Below are 22,831 nucleotides of genomic sequence, written 5' to 3' on the forward strand. Positions count from 1 at the left end.
CCAGAGAGGGGGTTATGGGAATAAGGTGAAGGCAAAGGGGGCTCTTGCATGCTGCTGGATGCAAGCCGGTCCTTGCGATGAAAACCTCCTGGACTCGTGTTTGTGGGACAGAAACGGAATTGTCAACAACCTTGACAATGAAAAAATGTATCTCAGGAGCTAAAAGGCAGAATGAAGGGGAAGGGACAGTGAAGAGGGGCAGAGGCCAAGGGATAATGTCAGAGATGGATGGAATAAAACCCAGAAATTTAACTGTGTGAAATCATTTAAAGTTACAAAATTGTCCAGTAAGAGAACTAGAGGGGAGAAAGTAGGGGAGTAGTGAAGATAGGCAAAGTCCTCATCTTTCACATCAGGTGTCATGGGGTAACTTCTGAAGTTGGTATTTTCTTATTCCTGTTTCTCAGCATATGTATTATTCATATAATACACATACACACACACACAGTCCAGCAATAAGGAGGTGAGCAACCAGAACTAAAAGTAGAAATAGCTAAAAAGACTGAGACGTGAGCCTGGAGGTGGAATGGAGACTACTGTTCATCTATTATAAGCAATTTGCTACGATTTCATTTGTTATCACATGCATGAGTGACTTTGATAAAGAGAGAAAACCAAAGGGTGGGAAATTGAGAGCAGGTCTGACAGATTTCCAGTCATGCCCCTTCTCCCATTGCAGGTACACCCCACCGCCCCTCCCTGACTTCTGGCTGTTCTCGGCCCAGGACTCAGTGGTGGTATGTGTACATATGTGTGGGGATTACTTGCCTCAGTAAGCAGGACCCCCTCGCTGTCCTCAGTTTTGGGGCTGGGCTCTTGGGGCCTGGAGCCCCCCACCGACCAGGTCTTGGCCAGGCTCGTCAGGCTGTGGGCCTGGCCGGGGCTCACGCTGCCTTGCAGAGCGTGTACCAGGTACTCTTCCACAGAAAACTTCTCACACGTGCCGCGAGGTGGGCAGCTGGGCTCCAGAGGTGGACCAGGCAGGGGCTTCTGACTGTCTATACAGGCCAATTTGCCCAGGGGTGGGCCGGGCAGGGGCTGCTGGCTATCTACACAGGCCAGTTTGCCCAGGAAGAAGGACTCTAGGGGGTGAGGTTTCCAGGGCTGGAGAGGGTGAAATGGGAAGGGATGGGGCAGCCTGCTGTAGGGGAAGGGGTGAGCGGGCTGGGGCAGGGGGCCGGCATCCTGGGGGTGGTGGAGTTTCCACACATGGTTTAGACATTGCAAGGGGCTGATCAGTTTGTGGAGTTCAGATCGAGGCAGTGCAGGCCGGAAGCCCTCCCCGAGTTTCTTAAAACAGAGTGGGCCAAGGTCTGGCTCCTTCAGAGGCTTGGTGAACTGGGGTGCATTTCTAACATACGGGGCACCAAGTGGGGACTCATCCTCCTGTGGGGAAAACACAGGTGTTAGAACATAGGCCAGGGCCAAGGCATAGGTGCCTTCAGGACGGTTCTGGGGTGGTGGTGCGTCTCACCTGAACCGGGACTGTGCAGCTTTCCTGCTCAGGAGTTCTGGGGAGGGGTCTGGCCAAGGCCACTCCCACCTGAGCCAGGGACTTCGAGCTCTTCTTCTTGCGTTTCTTCCGGGCTTTGCTACGATGCTTCCCCTTCCAACACACCCGGGCCATTTTGCCCTCTGTTGCGTGGGCCACATTGTTAGGGATTTGATCCAGGCTCTCAGACTGGCTGTCAAAAAGGAGACAGATATGTATTTTGAGCATGAGGAGGAAGGAAGACGTAACTGCTTAGGTAACTGCAGTGAGAGTCATAGACAAATCCCAGTACGTTAGTTGTTACTTGTGTGAACATGGGAACATTTCTAAACCCCCAAGAACCTCCGTTTCATCATTTATAAAATGGGTGTAGAACTTTCTGCCACGCAGGTGGAGAGGAGGCTTAAACGAAACAGCTTATTTAAAAAGCTTGCCTCAGCGCCTGGCCCTACAGGCAAGCTTCCGACAAACAGTAGTCATTACTGTTGTGATGGGGCGCACGCTGCTCCTCTGGACACACACTTCTCTCCCTGCTCTCCACGGTGAGCTGTCCTTGGAGGGCCACACCCCATGATGGGCATTCTCAGCCTCTAATTGACGAGAGCTTGATTCTGTTGCCTCCAGAAGGAGGGACAGTCTAGGTTGGTCACCTCCGATCCCTGGTGGCCACGGGAATGTGAGGAGCCGCAGAAACACAGAGACTCTGTCCCACCTTCTCTGGTGGCCTGAGGCTCACTACCACCATGGATCTCGTTGGGCTCTGATCCCGCCGAGTATTAAGGCACTGGCAAGAGTTTCTGCAAGGACCACTGCCAAACAGCTGTGGAGCAGGCCACAGCCTCAGTCACCTTCCCATGGCCTCCTCTTCTGCTCCCCACAAAGGAGGCAGACTCACCCCAGTCCTGGGAGGCTGCTGGAGGCCTACATGCTTTCTCAAGTAGCTGAAAGAAGTGGGTCCATCAGAAACCCCCTACCCTGGACAAAAGGCATCTGGGACAGCATCTGGACCAAACACTAAGCATTTCCTGGTTCAAGGGTAAAAGCCCTCCTCACAACCTTTTTATCACTAGCAGTTTCCAAATTCCAATGATACAAAAGTCTGCCTGGTGGTAGAGGAGGGAATTGTTTCCAGGTTCAACTTTCAGTTGCCAAAAGTCATCTTTGGGGATTGGGAGCCTGGGAACAGACTGAGCCCCCGTCAGCTCTCCTTTCTACAGGACGATGCAGCTGGGAGTCTGTCTGTCCCGCCTGTTTCCTCCTGGGGTGTGTCCCGCAGGAGAAAAGACACAGCAATTTTCTCCCACAGTTACAGTGGCCCTCTAGGCCTGCACTTATGGTCACGCACCAGCGAAAAAGTGACTCCTGTTCCCAGCACCTTCTCTATTGATGGGAAACGAGGGGGAGCAGCAAGGACTCTGAATAAAAATAAAATGTCAAGCTGATGTGACCCAGAGGCAGTTATCCACACGCCGTGAAAAGCTTTTGAAAAGCTTATTTGGCTGAGAGAGCAGCTCAGCCAGGAAAGCCTGGGCGGGTTCCAAGACTGCACCACAGGTGCTGAAGGAGGGAGCCAGGGGTCACTTGGGAGCGGCCTGGGCGAGCAGCTGGGGGAGGGAGGACGCTGGCTTCAGTTCCCTGTGTCCCACTCAAGCTGGCCTCCTTACCTGTACTGTTTCGACCCAGCGATGAAAATCCGTTCTGAAAATGTGGGGCTGAACTCTTGGCTATTCTCACCTTTTAAATAAAGAAAAAGGGGTTGGACAAGCAGAAGGGAGAGAAAAAGGAACAGGAATTCAGCGCTAAGGAGGGCGGCATTTTACAGACACCGTGTTGGGCTGCTGCTTTTCCTCCTTCCCAGACCACCTCCGTCTGGGGGCTCACCTCCCCACCCATGCCAGCTCCTCTCACTGCCGGTTTCATCCCCCCCTCCCAGCTTAAGGGTCAAGAGCAGAGAACATGCTTATAATGTGGGGTTATAGGGTGTCCACCTCACTCCACTTACTGTGAACCTTAAATGAGATGGTCTACAAACCCTCAATACAGTGCTTGGCACATATAACAGCTCAATAACTATAAGCTAGTGTGTGTGTGTGTGTGTGTGTGTGTTTATTATGTCACTCACTCCACTTCACTTTTGATTCATCTTTCCTCAAAAACCAGCCAGAAGGGTTTGTGTATATGGGGGAAATGCCGTCACGAGCTGTCCGTCTCACCAGGTTCTGGCCTAAGAAATCTCCTGGGTTGGAGGGTGGGTGGGGGGACAGAGAAGCCTCCTGGCCCTGCCCAACCTTCCTGGGAGTTTCTCAGGCTCTGACGGCAGCCACCATTTCAAGTCATTTGAGGCACTGCCGGGACCAGAAGGGACCAGAGCCGGCTTCACGTTGCAGCAGCCTGTGGCCTGTGGACTTGCCCAGCAGGCCCATGAGCAGGTGCTCATTCTTTGGGGTGGGGCCACCTTGAGGTGGAAGGGAATCAAGCCCCAGAGGGGCTTTCCAGGAGACCTGGCCTTTCCTGTCTGGGGCTTCTCCAAAGATGCTCAGGCTGCCCAGGTCACAGCAGAAGGCTAAGCGCCTGCTGGACAATCCTGCAGAATCCCCAGGACCTGGGAAGCCCACGCATTCCTGCCTCCCACCTCTGGTTACAAGGGGTAAAAGCCTCCACTTGCCATTTCTCCCCAGTGTTTCACTCCCCAGCACCGTGATAGCTCTCACTTTCCACTCTTTCTTGGCTTAACTCCCCCAGTTGTGTCTTGTGAGAATCTCATAGACTGGTCACCCTGACCTCCCTCTTCCATAGGGGGACCCCGAGCCTCACGTATGCCAGCCACCCTTGCACAAGGGCTGCACCCACCTGCAGGCCCGCCCATCTGCCCTCTCTGCCAATACCCCCCAACCCGCGGCCCCTTACATTCGGCCTGGGCAATGATGGAGATGGCAGCCTGCCCTCCCTCGGAGCCTTCCTTGGCTGTGCCTTTGGTAATCACGTCGTTCAGGATCTCCCACTTCCCGCAGAACACGGGGCTCTTCTCCACAGCCTCAAGCTTGTTGATGGAGCTTTGCTTCTTCCCCATTGCCTGTGTCTTCTCTTTGGCTTTGGCGAGCTCCTTCTGCTGCCCGACTGCCGAGCCAGGGGCACCTGGGCAGGCCATTTCCATCACTGCCATCTCCCAGGTTCACACTCACCCTGAGGGAGAGACCAAACACAGAGCAGGTCACTGGCAGACCCTGAGGGGCCTGAGTCAGGCTTGGGCTGGAGGAGAGCAGGGGGAACAGGGGCTCTGCCTCTTTATGCCGCATGTCTTTATCCTCCAAACATCCCACATGGCAAAGAAGTCAACCTCTCAGCATCTACAGCAATCCATGCGCTGTGAGCCCCCAGCCTTACCAGCACACCGCCATAAACAGATTCCTGCACTCTGCTCAACAAGGAGGCTTCCAGCCCACTTCCTCCACACCATAGCACAAACAGGTGCGTTCCGTCTTGCCTTCATAAAGAAGGGCTGAATCTTTTTCTATTGTTTGTTTCACGGGTAAACTTTGTTTCCCCAGAACGGGGTGGTGAATCCTATATTCCCAAAACATTAGTCACCTCATTGACTGCTCAAGCCTTGCCTTCTACATGTCTACACTGTCCACAGTAGCTTTTCTCCAAGTGGAAGGAATCAAAGTCTTGTTCCCTAGCAAGAGGTAGATATATGTATATATGTACGTATATATGTGTATTTCATATACATATATTTAGATTTCGTAAGATTTCATATATATATAAGTATATGAAATCTTACAAAGTCCAAAAGTCAGCATGCAAACGGCAGCACCAGCACTTGGCTCCTTTCCCAAGATGCATCTGTCTGTGGCTCTCCAGAAGGAACTGACGTGCTTCCTTCTGTAATGTCCAAACTCATTTGCTGAAACCCTCTCCTCAGTATCATTTTTCTTTCAGGCAACATTGGTAGGATAATTTAAATTAGAGCCTCCGACGCCAACCTACACCTCTAGAAACAGGAGGACAAAGCACAGGAATCCACCTCTCTGGGCTCCACGTCCAGCAGCCCTGTGCATTATTACCAGGAAGCCGCAGGGAGGGCGAGCCCAGCGTGGCAACAATCTGTGCAAACAGCGTGTACACTAGAATTGAAATAGAACTGCACCAACTTGAGATTTTGACCATTTGGAAACTTTTTAAAAACTGGGACTGTGAACTCCCAAAAGGCAGGGTCGTGACTTGCTGTAGACAAAGCCTGAGAAGGCGCTGGAGGCAGACAGGTCTTTAATAAGTGCTCTCTGACGGCAGCTGGATCTTCAAGCTGTTACTGACAGATGGAGTCTTCCCTGCTGTAACTCTGCTCCTCCTGGGTCACAGTCTCTGTTTGCTGTTGGGGCAGAAAGACCACGGGAAGCCAAACCTCTAACACCTGTGGCCTTTACCCTATCACTCTGGAAGCTTAAAAGAGACAAGGGGAAGCTGGGAAACACTAGGCTGAAACCTTCTTACTGAATCTGCCTCATTACAATGGCTGGGAAAGACTGAGCCAGCCTGACTAGGGTGGGGTGAGGGGCGTGGGGGTGTTGGTCACTAATTAAATCCTTACAGTCTGCCTTCAAGGGCCTCCTAGCTTTCAGCTCAGAGAGGCTCCAGCTTTCAGCATGGATGCCTGAAGGCTGGACACTGCGGAGGCTGAATGGGCGGTCTCACTGTTACTCGATGACCTTAAGAAGTCTAAGAGGGGTTCTGACTGCAATTAGGTGAAAGTCTTCCAAGGCAGCCTTTTTTTTCTAGTAACCACACTTTCGTTCCACCTCACACCTCCTGAACCCCTGCAACCTCCAAAAAGGAGTTGATCTAGGGCCTACAGTGGCTCCTCCTTTTCTCTGCCTCTTTGCCATGGGGACTGAGATCTTAGAAACAAACTGAAACCTCTGAACCTAACAGTCTTGGAGGTGTGCTTACAGGGACCTCCACATTACTTTAACCTTCTCATTTTCACTTGAAGAAACAGAAGCCTAATTTGGCAGTGACTTGCCTAAGGTCAACTAGACTGCGCATGGCAGTACAGGGCCAGGACCTAGAACCCCAGGCTCTGGGCTGCCCAAGTCTCCTGGGTTACAGGCCAACACAAGTGGGAACTCATGGTCCTCTCTGGTGAGAGCGCTCCTGAGGGCAGAGGTGGTGACCTCAGTGGATAGCACAGCAGGGCACAGATGGGACAAATGATGTTGGCTGAATGAGGGAATCAAAGGATGACCTTCAGAGACAAGGTGATCCTGAACACAGGGAATGAAGAGGCAGTTCCATCTGACAAGTGAGAGAAATGAGGCCAAGTGGTAAGTGGTTGTTGTGAGGACACCCAGCTGTTCGAGATCTAGCTGTGCTGGGGCTCACATCGCTCGTCTCTGCCATGACTCATCCTGAGCTAGAGCTCCACTAGAGAGGCTGTGGGGCACCCCATCACCCCCAGAGCCATCCTTTCACCTTGCTGGTTAGGTAAACTGCTGGCCAGGGGCCCTGGTCCTCCCTCCATGAGCATGTCAGGATCCCCCGCCCCGGAGAACCTGAGGGGGAGGCAGCCACGCTGAGGGCCTCTGCAGTTCCTGGGTGACTCATCCAACAGCCTGGCAGGCAGAGAGAGGAACAAGGAGGCTGTTGAGAAGCTAATCCAGCAGCTGGCAGCTGAACCTGTGAAGGGCACGGGGAAAACAGGCTGCCCCTCACCTCCCAGTGGCATGAAATCACGGACCGAGAACTGTACAGCTTCTCCTGTGGCTGGCTTTCCTGTGCCACATGACCGTGACTCAGGCCTCCAAGTTCAAGCAGCTATTCTCAGGGCACTTTGGCTCCACAGCAGCTCTTTTACACACAGACACACAGACACAGACACACACACACACACACACACACACACACACACTCCCTCTTTCCCTCCTTCACCACTTGTATACAGGTTCTGGTCCACAAAAATGGGCTTCTGCATTAAGCCTGGGACTGTCGGCCAGGTGGCCTTCCCAGCCCTGGGCGTTGGTCCCTGGCTCACTGTCCCAGATCACAGCCCGGCAGCTCTGCCCCTTCTCTCTCCTGCAACTTGTGGGGAGGGAGGACTAAATGGGAGCTAGTTATGTCTCTGCCTTTGAAGGCAGGTCAAAATCCTGATCCATTACTCAGTCTGGACTCTCTCCCCAGCTCCACTTAGGCCTCAAATGCACTCAGTCCTCTGCTCTCCATCAGGGCTGGGGACGTGAGCAGGAGCAATAGCCAAATCTGCTCAGCTCATTCACAAGGCCATGAAAACAAAAGCAAAAGGGAAAAGGGTGGAATTCATTCAGTATTCTTTTAGGGCCCGATGCCTGTACACTGTCTCTTCTCTTTGCTGTGGTACCTCGATGAGCCCCTGGGGAAGTGTGGGGGGAGGAATGACTGACTGGGCTGGTACCAGACCAACTCTTGGGCAGATCTGGATAACACGCTTGCTATAGACAAGGCCCCTGGACCCCGAGACTTAAACTTGGCTCCCTCACCACGTAGTCCAGGTCTCCTGTGCAAGGTGAGGACGCGTTCTTAATATGGGTTCAAGGGTGGCTTCAGGATGGTCTATGAGATGCAGAAACTATATGCAGTTTGAATCTCGCCAGGGAAGAGGTCCGTAGCTTCCATCACATTCTCCAAGAGACTGACATTCCCCAGAAGGTTGCTGTAATCCCCCAGATCAAGGCCAGGGCTAAATGCCTGATTCTGGCTCCACTCTCCCACCCAAGGAAGAGCTTGCTAATGCAGAGCTTTCTAACCTGACTGCAAGTTAGAATAACCAGATGAGTTCTTAAAATGCACTTACCCTAGACCTATGGACTCAGTCACTGGGCATTAGGCCCAGAATCTGTACTTTTGACAAGCTTTCTGTACAATTCTGACGGCAAGGGGCCAGGGACTGCCATTCGACCCCCTCTTTGACCCCCTCTCTATCCTGTAAGGCTGTGCTGCCAATATGGCGGCCACTAGCCACATGTATTTATTTTACATTTAAATCAATTAGATTAAATAAAATTTAACAATCGGTTCCTCAGTTACAGTAGCTACTATGTTGGACAGTGCAGCTAGAAAACATTTCCATCACTGCAGAAAGTTCTATTGTGCAGTTCTGGTCTAAGGCTGTGACAACGTTTTCTCGACAGCAAAATTTCTGTTCCTAGGATTCTGGGACAGGAATGGGGTTCAGGTTAAATGAATTTTTTATTCACTGAAGGGTACAAAAATAATGGTTTAAACTTTGATCTAATGTGATGATAACCTTCTAAAATGTGTCATATTTCACTTCCCTATTTTAGAAAGCACAGTAAAAACAACAGAGTAGGAACCAGGAGATAGGGGTTTGAGCCTTGGCAACTTTTTTAAAAAAAAGCAATGGGACCATTTTTGTCAAATGTAATCATACCTCAACCCCCAATATATAAAAGAAGCATGCAACAGATATGCAACTCACATTAGAAACAGCTGCTCTGCTAAAGAACCATAAGGGCCAGGGCCACAGCTTCCCTCCACCCACCAAGGACCTCTGCAGAATCCTAGGAAAAGAGTCTGCAAGGAAAAGAGTCTGCAAGGAAAAGAGTCTGCAAACCAGTGGCCTAGGAAATCTTTTGAGGTCCTTTTTAGTTCCCCAAATGCCACCGATTTGTCAGGGTTATTTGAGGACCGGATGACACCAATTCAGAACAGTCATTGTCAATATTTACTGAGCACCTACCATTGTTAATCTCATTTTCAGACGTGAAGGCTGAGGCTGAGGGAAGCGCAGAAGAAGCCTGCCCACACAGTCACACAGTTACACATTGCAGAGGTGGGGCTGACCCCACACTGCTGCCTCCCGAGCCTGCATGCTAAAGTAAACCTTGAGCAGGCTGCTGAGTTTCTTCTCTCAGCATCTTTAGAGTTGTTCTGAGGACTGAATGAGGAAGAGTACATGAAATGCCAATCGGTTCGCCTGGCCAATAGAAGATGCTAAATGGAAGTTCACTTCCTGACCCTTCACCAGGCTCACAAATGCTATCGTCGAGAAAATGGGACGTCTCTGTTTCAGCACCATATAGTCAAGATGTCGAGCCTTATCTAAGCCATTCAGCACACTGAGCCTTGGTTGTCTGTAAATAAAGGAGATAAAAAAATCTCCATCTTACAGGGTCATCTTGAAAATGTCCACTGAGGGGCCAGGGCAGACCAGGGCAAATCCCTCTCATGACTATTTCATCTGGAAGTAAAAATCTGTCCTTCTCTGAATGCCCAGAGGGGACAAATAGCAGAAGTAGAATGACTCAACTTCCGTAATAAAGTATTAGTTGAAAACCAATCTTATTCTGATGCTTCCTCTTTTAAGCCCCAGCTTGCTTGGCCACTAGGCCACACTGGGCCAGCCTCTGCCTATCAAGAATGAGGGGCTGTGCAGGAAGGGGAACCAAGGGCCAGAGCCGGGCCTGGCAGAACAGCCATCTGGCCAGGCGGACCCAGAGATCCCCATGTACACTCAGCCCTGGCTGCCCTCCCCAAACCCCCACCCAGCGTCTGTTCCAGCCAGACTGCTCCTTTCGCTGGCCTGAGCAGGGCAGCAATGAACGGGCCTCCAATGCTTTTCCTTTGCTCGCCCTGTTGCTCCCATAGAGAATGCCTTCTTCCTTTGTTAGTATCTGTCCAGATCTCACCTTTACAACCTATCTTCTCAATGAAGCCTTTTATGACAGGCTCCTGCATCCATTCAACAAGTGTTCAGTGAGTCTCCTACGGGCCAGGCAATGTAATAACCACTACCTGTCACCAAACCTCTTCTGTGTGCGGGGCATGTGCTAGGTGCGTTATCCACATTACTGATGAACCTCCCAGCAACCCTGTAAGGTTGGCAATATTATTCCCATTTTATCGATGAAGAAACTAAGGCTCCAAGAAGTAGGTTATCTGCAGAAACAAATGATTTATACAATTTATACAACTAGAGCATCTAACATAGGTTAGGGCTAAAGCTAGGACACTCCTGACCCATTCCCTGGGACCCAAGGATCCTCATTTTCTTTCTAGAATAAAAGTTTGTTGGCAGAGGTACCTGGAATAACCAGGAACTGAGCAGTATTACTACCCAGTGGATATTACTATCATTATTTTACCCACAGGATCTGCCCACTGTTGGTGATAATTTCCTAGCTTGTGGCGGCACAAGAAGTAAAAATGAGAGGTTGGGGGTGTCTCACCAGTAAGGGCTGAATCAGAAAAAAAATTGGTCAGATTTCCAGTTGACTTTCACTAGTACATGTTCCTGGGGTGTTAACGATGTTTAACTTGATTAGCTTTAATAAGTTATTTCATTTTCTTAAAACAATTAAGAAACTCACATACAATACACACATATATAAATAAGAGTTTCAGGAAAGATGGCGCTACCCTCACTGAAAGAACCACTAAAGGATGTGCGTTGGCAAGCAGAAAAGTAAACCAGAGAAGAAATGGGATGCAAGAAACAATGGTAGGCACAGGAATCAACATGATATGTTGCTTAATTTAATTAACAATGGAACGTAAAAAAATTCATTGAAACCATTTTAAAACATTAAGTTCTAGACAATATAATAAGGAAGAAGGGTTGTTCAACGGGTAAAGAGGGATAAGAGCTGTGTCTTTTCGTGGAATTTACATATGAAAATGTTTATACTTCTTTAGAAGAAATTATAGTTTTAAGTATATATGTTAATAGCTAAGCATAACTAACTATAAGAATAGAAATACAATTCAAAGTTTCCAAGCCGGAAGGGTAAAGAAGGAAAAATAGAAAATTTGATCACTCTAACAAAAGGTAAGGAAATGAAAAAAAAGAAGCTAAGGACAATAAGTATAAAATGAAACACAAGTTAAGGTGGCAGGGATAAGTTGAAATAGTAATATATCATTCATCACAACATACATGAATCGATTAAACACACCTATTAAAACATAGACAACCGGATAGGATTTTAAAAGATCCAGCTAGATGTTGACTAAAAGACACTAAACAGAATTACACAGAAAGGTTGAACATAAAGGATGGAAAAGAGATATGCCAGAGCAATGAAAAAAAATAACATTAATATCAGACAAAATACTTAAGACAAAAAAGATATAACAATCCTTTATATGCACACCCACTAAAGAGCCTCAAAATCCAGAGACTGGTGGCAGGTTGAGGCTTTATGGATGAATAAGGTCTTGGCTTCAGAATGTCCTATCACACTGCAGAGAACTGCAGACTGAGCATGCAGTGGGCCTGCTGGGTGCTGGGCCCTGTGCTGAGCCCTGGGGGTACCCTGAGGAAGAAGGTATGGTCCCTTGAGGAGCTTACAGTCTACTGGAGGAAACAGACAAATAGTCAGAAAATTACAATACAACACAGTAACGCAACAACAGACACAGACACACAGCGGAGGCAATGGGAACACACGGGGGACCCCTAACCCAGCCTGGTGGGTGTCAGGAAAGGCTTCCTAAAGCAGGTGATACCTGGGCTGAGTCTTGAGGGGTGAGCAAAAATTTTCCAAGAAAAAGCAGAGGGTATTCCAGGTAGAAGGGATGGCCGAAGTTAAGGCACAGAAGTGAGTCTATGTAGGAATCACAAACAGCTCGTAGTTGCTGGTGGGCAACACGCAAGTCAGGAAGTCACGGAGAAGAGGCTGCAGGTGGAGTTCGGGTACCAGATTGTGGAAATAGGCTTGGTTCTGATACACTCCCAGGGGTTAAATTCTCAGAAGAGCGAGAGGGGTATAATTCAGGGACAGAGTTCCAGATGGAAGAACCTATGAGGTATGGGCAGATGGTGGGTGCTGGGCATTAAATGAAAACCCTGCCATTGGAACAGAACCTCCCCCCACCTCCCTGGCCTGGGATGACAATATCACAAGTTACAGGCCTCTGGGAGGCTTAATTCTTTCCTTAGGCAGAGAGACCGAGTGGGCACTGGGACCCAGAAACAGACATCCAAGGAAGGAGGAAGGTGCACTCTGATGACACTCAGCTGGAGGAATCTCAAAACCTGCCTCACTCACCAGCTTCAGGCCTACTTCCCAGGAGAGCAATTTCTGCTTAGGCATTTCCCATTAAGGAGGATGTGAAATGTGAATGTACATTAATCATTAAAATCTTACAGATCAATTACAAAAAAGAAACCTGTCATGCCCACAAAAACTCAGTCTCACTGCCAAATCCATAGGTGAAACTTCTGGGTAAATGAAATGTATGGAATAAAATTTATGACTGTCCTCCAACTCCTACCACATGCCTGTCAGTCTTGGCTATAGCCCCACACACGCAGGAACTCTGCTGTCAACAGGCCCCTTTAAATGTGTGAGGCAACCACCTCCCATCTATTCTGTTAGCATAGGTCTTACCCACTTCTAGCTTCTCCTCAACCCCCTCCCATCCCACGCTGATGCTGAGCTAATCTTAAAACGTCACATCCTTAAGATCATCTCAAGCTCAAAGACATCTGTCGGCTCTGCACTGCTTATGGGCCCAGTCCCAACTCTGCGGTCCATGATCTGTCTGACCACTGTTTCCTTAAGCCCAGGGTTTGGCTCTGGCCAGTCTGATCTCTCCACACGCACACTGCTAGCTGCAGGCCCCTGTGTGTGCCACGTTCCTGCGTGGGCTGCTGTGCACATCCTGCTTGTCCCTCACAGGCGAAGTTCAGACCTTCCTCCTCCAGGAAGTCCTCCCAACAGCTCCACTGCACGGCCTCCTTTTCTGACCCCCTACTGGACCAGGTCTCCTCCCTCTCCTCACCCTCACCCTGGCCCTTAATCCCACCCTCACTCCCTACCCTCATCAGATGAAATAATGTAGATGAAAGAACTCTGGAGAACCCAGACATGAAAGAACCCAGAGAACACAGCCATTTCTGTGGGCACAACTCAGATCTGCAATCTAGGCATGGAGAAAATGGAAAAATGGAAAAAGATGCACAAAGATGTTCAGTGTATTTTTGTAACAGAAAATTGGAAAAAATGTCTAATTATAGGGGAGGAGAATTATTAAATAAATCCTGGTACCTCCATTAAAAATGTTTACAAATAATTTTTAACTATTTGGAGAAATGTTCATGGGATACATTGTTAACAGAAAAAGGATATAGAATTATATCTAAAGTGTGATGCCACCTATCATGTGTCTGTATATTATATCAACATTTATAAAAATGCAGACACCTAGCACAGACATGCAGCAATGCTCTTTGTGTGATGTTTAATATTCTTTATACTTTTGTAATTTTTCCACATTTTTTTCAGTGCGCATGATTACTTTTTTCAGTGTTCATTTTTTAACAGATAATGTTTCCAAGTGGTAAAAGAAAATACAGAAAGCATACACAATGGAAAGTGTAAGTCCTTCCCCCCTTCCCCCATTCCTCTGAGGGGATCCCCATTACCGGTTTCTTCTCTATCACTCCAGAGATGCTCTCTGTGGAGTATTAATTTTACAGTGAAAACAAGCTATAACTACAAAAGGGGTCTCTTGGTATGGGACGAGAATTTAGGAGGCATCTGGACCACCTTTGTGAGTGGGGCTTCCCCACCCCGTACACACACCAGTCACACAGGAAGCTTCACCAGATCTCTGTGGCTGGTCAGTGAGTTTGGGCAGCAGGGCCACTAAAACAGAAAGCTGGAGATAGGTAAGCTCGTCCTTCCTGGTTTTGGTTTTCATTTCACTCCCTTTCTTGCTCTCCCCCGGGGACTGTGGGTTTTATCAAAGAAGGTGCTCAAAGATGGCTCTGTCAGATGCCCTCAACTCTGACGGCCACGGCTTCCGTGCTGTTATTTGTAACCATTCAATGACAAGTATATATAGTGATTGCAGGCCTGGGCTAGTGCTCGGTGTAAGAAATACTCGTGGCACCACAAAGAGTGGGAAACAACAGAACTGGATCTTAGAAAAAACCACGAGCTCCTCCTTTGCTGCTTATGTCAAAGGGTGGGATCTGAGGGCTGTTTCCAACCAGGGAAACCTGAGAGAGGCAAGTTTTTCTGGCTAGTCTCTACCTCCCACAGCTTCTACCTCCCTTATATAATATCTGACGCTACTTAAAAAAAAAATCTTTATTTTGTTTTCAAATGCAAAGGTAATACTTGTTCATTGTAAAAATCTAAATAATACAAAAGTGTATATACCGTGTCTCCCCGAAAATAAGACCTAGCTGGACAATCAGCTCGACTGAGTCTTTGGGAGCAAAAATTAATATAAGACCCGGTCTTATTTTACTATAAGTGCAGGTATAATATAATATAATATAATATAATATAATATAATATAATATAATATAATACTGGGTCATATTAATTTTTGCTCCAAAAGACCCATTACAGCTGATTATCCAGCTAGGTCTTATTTTCGGGGAAACAGGGTAGAAGAAAAATCCCTGTACCATTCCCTCCTCCCTAAAACATAAGACACAATTAAATTTGGTATAAATCCTTCTAGATCCATTACTACATATATACATACAGTTTGGGATTATTTTTAAAATAAACACAGGATTATACACACATAATTTTCTGTAAGTTGCTTCTTTCACATAATAATGTATATGAATACTGCTTCATTGCAGTGTGTGTAGATCTAGCTCCTTGTTTTTAACGATGGTACAGATTCACCATCATTTCTCCACCTATTCTTCCATGATTGGACTTTCAAATTGTTTCCAATCTTTCACTCTTATAAGTAATATTGCAAAAAAAAGAAACACACACATACACACAAAACAAAACAAAAGAAAACCACCAAAAACCAAACCCTTTATTCACTTTTTTTGTGTGCACTTGACTAGTAATTCTAGGTGGTAAACTCCTGGAATTGGAATTTCTGGGTGACCCTTTTCTCGGTGGGTTCTCTCTTCTCTCCTACTTCTAGGTGTCAGGGAAGTAGGACAGCATCGATCAGTCAAGGACAGGTGGTTCTCAAACATTATATTGGTTATTTGCTAGAAAGATGCTATCCTTGCCCTTAAGGAGCATATAATCTAGATGGGGAAAATGGGTGGATGGATAAATAAATGAGAAAGGAATCACAAAATGATCCTGGGCTCAGAAGGGCCCTAGACGTCATTTACTCCAACATATCACTTAATAATCCTGAGGGATGGCCATCAGCTACATAACACGATGAGCTTGGATTCAAAAGATCTAGTTCGAATCTTAGTCTCCCAACACTGGTGTGTGACCATGTGCAGGTCACTTAATCTGATTCTCAGATGTCTCATCTGTTAAACAGGCATCCTGAAACCTACATAAAAGGACTTTACAGGATAAATAAATGCAAGAAACAATGTGTATATGCCCAATACACTGCCTGGCACACAGTAGGTGCTCTATAAACATTAGCAGAATCTCCAGTGAGATGGAAGCTGTTACAAGAGGAGCAGTGCTTTCCATAACTGGAAGTGCCAGTCCTTTGAAAGTCCTTGCTTATGCAGAGCTGAAACCCACCTCCCACAGCTTCTAGCCAGTAGCCTCAGTGTCAGAAGGAAGGTCTGGAACAAACACTATCAAAGGAGGAGGGGAGAAACCCAAGAGCAGAGAGGCAGAAGCGGTCAGGAAGAAAAGGACAACCCATGAAGGAGAATGTTCTTTGACCAGCACTTGCTCACGCCATCTACCTTCTCTCTCTGGGGGCAGTGTCTCAGCTCTGAACGAACTGGTGAATGACACGCCAGTGCATGATGAGCAAGGACCCAGAATTCTTTGGCAGCCAGAGCTGAAATTAGTTGTCCTGTGGACATCTTTGGGTGTTTTCAACAATCTGCTGGTGTGTGTATACACATGCGCTGGTTGTCAGTAATAATAAACACGATAATGACAGCTATTAGCGGTTGCTGTGAATTAGGTAATACATGCATTATTTCTCAAATCCTCACAATAACTCTGTGGGCAATGCACTAATATGATTCCCTTTAGACAGAGGAAAAAACTGAGGCTCAGTAGGTCAAGTAATCTGTCCAAGGCCAGGAAGTAGCAGAAGCAGGATTTGTACACAGTCTCCTTTATGTCAAAGCCCATGCTCTTAGCCATGACACTGTATCCATTTTCAAATGATCTCAGTTTTAAAAATTAGGACCCATATACAGAAGTTGCCACGAGCCAAAGGTTTATTAGTGAGAAACTCAGGGACTGACCCAGGAGGAGGCATCTCCATTGGGAAGAATAAACACACCCAGCCCCTGTACTGGAAAAAGCAACTTTAAAATGGCAATGGAGAGCAAAGATTCCAAGCTGGACATGTGGCAGGACCGTGTTCCTTATTCCCACCCATGCCCAGCAGAGCTGAGCGTCCCCCCTCTCCCCGCCCCAGGGACCAATTCTAGGACAAACTTCAAATTTGCCATTCATTTTATAAAGGCTGGTTCCAGGCCTCTTCAGCCTATTTTACTGTGTGTTTTTTTGTTTGTTTTGTTTTGTTTTAAATAGCAAAGCCTTGAGCATCAGTTACTATCTTCATAAATAGGATCAGTATTTTGTTGCCCTTATACTCTGATTTGGGCATCGTATAAGCTTTAAAAGAAAAGTGTTACAATGGCATTCTCAATTCAACTTTCAAATCCTTTGCACGCAGACAGCCAGTAGCATATAGAACAGATGCCACCAGGGGATCGTTAATCCAGAGACAATTATGGAATTGGTATCCAGGAGAACAGGGTGGGCAAAGCAGTATTGAGGGAAAAACCCCAACCACATGCGTACTCCATTTTATACAATAAAGCAGCAAGGAATTTTAATGTATGTTATGTAAAAAAAAGTTCAAGTGTCACTGAAATCTGGAGGTTGGGGTATTCTGTGTAACTGAATATTCTGGTTAAGTGGGGGCTGCAGTGTATCTTGGTCAATAATGACCAATTTCCAAAGATTACAGTGCCATAAACTGCCCTAAACAGGGCATAAAAGCAGGCGAAACACAACCAGCTTTCTTTGATGAGTCCAAATGCACTTCTGGATCTTGCCAGCCTGAGGTCATCATTACAAGCAACACTTGCTCTCCTTATTTCAACTTTTGGATGGAATTCTGAGCAAGCAGCATTTCCTCAGGCTATGGTCAACACGCTGAACTACAACCACTCCCTTCCTCTCTCTGTTTGTAACTGGTTTTCCCAGGTGTGGGACTGGCTTCAAGCAGGGTCTACCTGTATTCAGAGGAGATGGAGAAAGACAGGCTCAGCCTTCCTATAAGGGAGGAGGCTGTAAATAGTCTCTGGTGACTGGTTCTGAAATTGAGGAACTAGTTTGAGGAACTTCAGAATAAACAAGAAATGCAAACACCTCGGCTTTCCACAGAAGACTTCCAATGTGTGGGGCAAATGGAAGGAAGCACACGGTCCAGCTCTGCCCTTTGGCAGTGGAACCCTGACTGGGGCTTCGTTTCAGATATTACACACCCTTTGACAGACTGCCCTGAGTGACCAGCCCGAGGACACGAGCAGCAGGCGTGTCCCTTTACAGTACAGGGTCACATTCTTCTCCTCCTCCAAGCAGGGAGAAAGGGCTTGGGACCTATGGTGTGACGGAATATTCATATTCACAGAGGATGTCACACCAATTCCTTGGTAAAGGAGGCGGAACCATGAAACAGCCTGTGGTTCTCTCATCCTCTCTCGGGCCAGCAGGGCCCAGAAAAAGGAGTGTGGATTCTAGTGTCGTACTTTCACTCAACGGCCAATACTCAGTCAGCGGCTACCACTTCCCAGGTGCTGTGCTGGTCAGAACAGACGCAGTGGTGACTAAGACAGCTTCCCAGGTGCTGTGCTGGTCAGAACAGACGCAGTGGTGACTAAGACAGACAAGGTCCTTGCCCTCAAGAGCTTTCACCATCGTAGCCCTGGAAAGGCCTTCCTAGAATGCCGAACTCGGTTGTTAAGAAGCATTGTCAGGGGTCAGGCCACTGGATCAGCCATGTACAGTCTGTCTCAGAGCGGCACCGGAGCCCTGGGATTTGCCAGTGTGCTGACTGCCCTCTCTATTCCAGCCCGGAAGGCTAGGGTAAGACGGCCATGTCTCTATTAATTGGCTACTCATTGTCTGCTTCTGTGCTGAACTATGCTGAAGCACATTTCTACTCACAGTGCCTACACCTCTGCAAATGACTCCTTTCCCCCGGGGTGCTGAAGTTTCCAGATTGTTCTCAAGCTCCTATTCCAAACTGACAAGCGGTACAAGGCCCCGAGACGAAAGAAAGGCTGAGGGGGTTCCTGCCCAGACACCTGCAGAATGGGGGGGGGGGGGTGTGACAGCTCTCCCTCTCCGAGGAACTCTGTGTGTAATAGTTAATGCTGGGTCAAGTTGGGCCGTGGTGCCTTCCTCACTCCTCTCCAGCTCCCACAATCATGGTTCACGAGTCAGCACCTGTAATGTGTCTGCTTCCATGTCTATCTTTTCCCCTGCCATGGTGAGCTTCTTGAGGTCGGCACCTCATTTCCTAATTTTTATATTCCAGCACCTAGCAGAGACTGCCACACTGATACGCTTGACAAGTATTCACTGAATGAAAGAATTACTGACACATTCCTGAGGAATAAATGAGCGCCGCGGGCTCTGAGAGCCTTGCTGGCCTGGCATGTGAGTGTCCGGACTGTGTAAGAGGGCATGAAGCCAGCTCCCTGCACAAGGCGTCACAGCACGGTGCACTGACTGAAACCCAGCAAAGGTGTCACGCAAGCTGGCTTGAGCCACGCTGTTGTCTCCGTTCCTAAATGCTGACCTAGACAGCCAGTTATTTCCAATTCCTTGAGAAATGACCCTTCTGAACTGGATGATATCCATCTGGGCTCAGATTTTCATAGACTTGCTAGAAGGGAGGTAGTACACAAATTTCTGCCTTTGATGTTTATCTCTGTAAATCTATTTCTGCCTCTCAAAGTTCAGCGTCTGCCAGTTTGGACTGCCGAGCATGGTCCTCAGGAGTCTGGTTCATCCAACCAACTTCCTGGGCTAAAGGAGTCCATTTCTAACCTTAATTGGCAATAACATCCTCATTTGGGTCTGGCTAAGCTGCCCTTTCCTCCCAAGCCTCTCAGCTGTCCCTGGTATTGACCAGTAGACTGGTTCTGGCCCAGCAAAAAGGAAATGTCAATGTCAGCACGTTGGCAGTGGATCTTGGATACAGTAGCTTTTTGCACTTGCAGGGGACGTCGTCCAGATATGACATCTTGCTTTGTCCACAAGGAAGAGCCTCTTCACTGAGAGGAGCTGGATGGATCCAGCTGGGATGACGTTGACTGCTCTGGCTCTTCTAGCCACTGGCACGCCACCGGCAACAAGTCTCTTCTTTACAGGACAAAGATACAGAAGAGCTTCTTGGTGCCTACTTGGTTTGTACCCTTACAATCAATCATTCATGATAACTGAACGCCCACTTTAGGTAAGATACTGCTTGCCAGGGAGGAAAGTGCCCTATAGGTGTAGGCAACCTTTGAGACTTCCGGGTAACCCTGCCCAGAATTGTATTTTATCAACCATGACCTTCTTTTTGTTACATGAACTTCATGCTACAAGAGTGTGCCAGATAAATAGCTTTCTGTTTACCTTTTCTTAGACTCAGAGCAGCTGCTGCTCTGGCTCCACCCTTCCCAGGTCTGCCAGAGCTTGTAGAAAGGCTGAGGGTGATGGGGTCGCAGGGGGTGGGAACAAAGGAGGAGCTGGTTAAAAAATACAGTTCCTGCTCCAGGAGTAGTTCCTTTGTTCAGTGGCAGCACAGCACCCTGAAAAGAGCTTGGACTTTAGTCAGTTTCTGTCACTAACTAGCTGTGTGGCTTTGGGCAACTCACCCAGCTTCCTTGGGTCACTATTTTCTTTTGTAAAACAAAGGCGTACACAAACAGTAAGGATCATTTGTAGTCTGTAATCTAATAGCTCTTTCTTGACAGAGTGGTGAAGCCTCAGGTCACTTAGCCATGCTTGCCCAAAGTGACTCCTGGTAAGTGCAGACAGATGGTGTGTGTGGAGGGGCCGGGGACACCTAGGGAGGAGACTGCGACCCCTTGCAGGTAATACTAGTTCTCTCCCTGAGGCTTCCATAAAGTCAAGCCCACCTTGTGGGTGACTGGACATTGATTACAGATGTCCTTGACCATCAGCCATCAAGCTCAACACCAACTGCAGAATTTGAACAAACTCTTTGCCTTGACGAACACGCGGTCATGGCTTTAGTGGTAAGAGGGCCAGCAGAAGCCATAGCAACCAGAAACTGGGTGGAAGGGATGGCTCAGGAGTTCCCTCTGCTGTTTCTTTCTCAGTCCAAACAGTGGCTCTAGAAGCAGAGACAAGTGGCAGGTTTTGAATTCCAAAGTTTCCAGAAATCCAGGGTTTAATGTAGTCCTTTCCAATCACTAGAGCTCATCAGAGCCTCCAACTCAGGTGACAAAAAGGAAGCAGGTAGAAAAGCGTTCCCTGAAAGGTATTTCACACCAAGGTATGGATTGTATCTCTCTGCTCTTTGCCAAGGGGTTTCCCAGCTCCTCGGCGCCAAAGGTCCCCTCCTGCTTCTTTGCGGACTGTCACTGGAAGCAGGCCATTTTCCACCCTCACGGTGGCTCGACTCAGGAGTGTAGTGGCACTGCTGATCTGGGCCCTGTGCCCTGTCCACATGACCCCCCCCACCAGGGCATCCATCCCTCTGTCAGTCAGAAAGCCTCGGGAGCTTCCGTTTGTTTCCGTATCCCTGCCTCCAAAGCTCTTGGGCCGAAATGAACATGAGCTTTGGCAGCGGGCTTCTCCACAAGGTCTGCTCAAGACTTCCTCTGCAACTGTGTTGGGGGAATAAATCGCCTGTCACCTACACCCCTGCATGGGTGACTCACCTTCCAGAGAAAGTGCTCTGCTCACCTAAGCAAAGCTGCCTGGAAAATGACGAAGGTGCCTATCAAATGAAGACTGTGGGGGCCAACCAGCTCCTGAGCTGGGTCCAGACACACTCTACCTCTCACCTCCAGCCTGAAATGAAGTGTGGAGCTGCCACTCCAGGCCTGGTGGTTTCATTTTCATCTGAACATGATGCTTGACATCCGGTGATCTATTTTTTCTAAAAACTAGGTTCACTTTAGAAATGACTCTTTGGCCATCGAGACAGCTTCCCCAAGAGAAAACAAAATGTTATTTAAAGGGAACATCGGCCTGGTGGGAGCCTATATTTTTGTTTTGTATTAAAAAGGGGAAAAAAAGAATTTAGAATGTAATGTGAAACCGTTTCTCCCCCTGGCCCCCTCAGTGATTTAAAGGGAACTCTGCAAATCTCTGACTACAGATCCAGCAGCCCCAGACATGGTACTGGTGATAAGCTGACAAAGGCATATTTATCAGAGGAAAGGATGGTGAGCTGGGGGAGCCACGTGGTGGTGGGAACCCTACCCCACAGAACCAAAATGTCCCTCCTAGTCCCTAAACAAAGAGGAACAAGTCCTTGTGGACTTAGCTTCTACACAGTATTTTCCTTGTTCTCTCCTCCAGAGTGAAGCTTGGGACCCACTTCACCACATGGAGGACGCAAGAAAGGCTCAGCTCTGCTTCTGACTCAGAGTCCTGGCAGGGCCAAGGGTGCCCTCGGTTTAGGATTACCAACTGTCACCGGGCAGAGTCTGGGCCTTTTAAGGCTCATTTGGAGGGTGGTGAGGCCAGTATTTAGTGTAAGACAGGGCGAACCTGACAGCTAAAATGTCTTGACAGAAGAAACGTCCCCCTGGAGGTCCTACTGAGAAAACGACTCTGCCCTGTCAGGCGGTCTGAACTCCTGACATCATCTAACAGAAAACAGGTCGAGTCAATGTGGTAATTGGCAGCTACTACACTGTTCTTACTACTATTATTACTACCAACAACGTTTACAGCCAAACAACAACATTTACAGCTGTCATGTTCCGTGGCTTATTATGTGCCAGGCACTGAGCTAAGCCCTTTACAGATATCCTCTCATTTTCTACGCAAAACAACCCCATGAATTTTTTGATCCCACTTACAGATGAGGCACCGATGCTTAGAAAAGTGAAGTGATTTGCTGGAGGTCACACCGGCAGACAATGGCAGACTGGGACCTGACAACCTGAATCCCCACGTTTGACATGGAGACACCATGGACTTGCTCTACTACTCTGGGTAAATCACTTCACCATTCTGCCTTAATTTCTGCATCTGTAAAATGGGGATGAGCAGACCCATATAGAGAATGTGCTATTCATGTTTCAGCCTTTTATTACTGATTATTATGAATAACAGATATCAATAATTATTAATGACACTTATTAATATTAATACTTGTTAAGTTAGATGGATAGATAGATAGATAGATAGATAGATAGATAGAAACATAGAT

The 22,831-nt window shown here is 47.8% G+C and overlaps 1 protein-coding gene across 2 annotated transcripts in view; it reads right to left on the reverse strand.

The window, feature by feature from the left end:
• Positions 1 to 22,831, reverse strand: part of MAP3K14 (mitogen-activated protein kinase kinase kinase 14) — a 40,253-nt gene that overhangs the window by 13,523 nt on the left and 3,899 nt on the right. The window contains exons 2-5 of one of the 2 annotated variants that reach the window (XM_019752318.2): positions 4,400 to 4,675; positions 3,157 to 3,226; positions 1,475 to 1,685; positions 769 to 1,386 (exon numbers count right to left, since the gene is read on the reverse strand). In XM_019752318.2, coding sequence (XP_019607877.1) covers positions 769 to 1,386; positions 1,475 to 1,685; positions 3,157 to 3,226; positions 4,400 to 4,655 — 1,155 coding nt within the window. In that variant the 5' untranslated portion in view covers positions 4,656 to 4,675. The remainder of the gene's footprint in view (positions 1 to 768; positions 1,387 to 1,474; positions 1,686 to 3,156; positions 3,227 to 4,399; positions 4,676 to 22,831) is intronic. The other variant, XM_074319659.1, reaches the window with a different exon arrangement.

This window comes from Rhinolophus sinicus, linkage group LG15 (genome assembly GCF_036562045.2).
Source record: "Rhinolophus sinicus isolate RSC01 linkage group LG15, ASM3656204v1, whole genome shotgun sequence".
Classification (NCBI taxonomy): domain Eukaryota; kingdom Metazoa; phylum Chordata; class Mammalia; order Chiroptera; family Rhinolophidae; genus Rhinolophus; species Rhinolophus sinicus.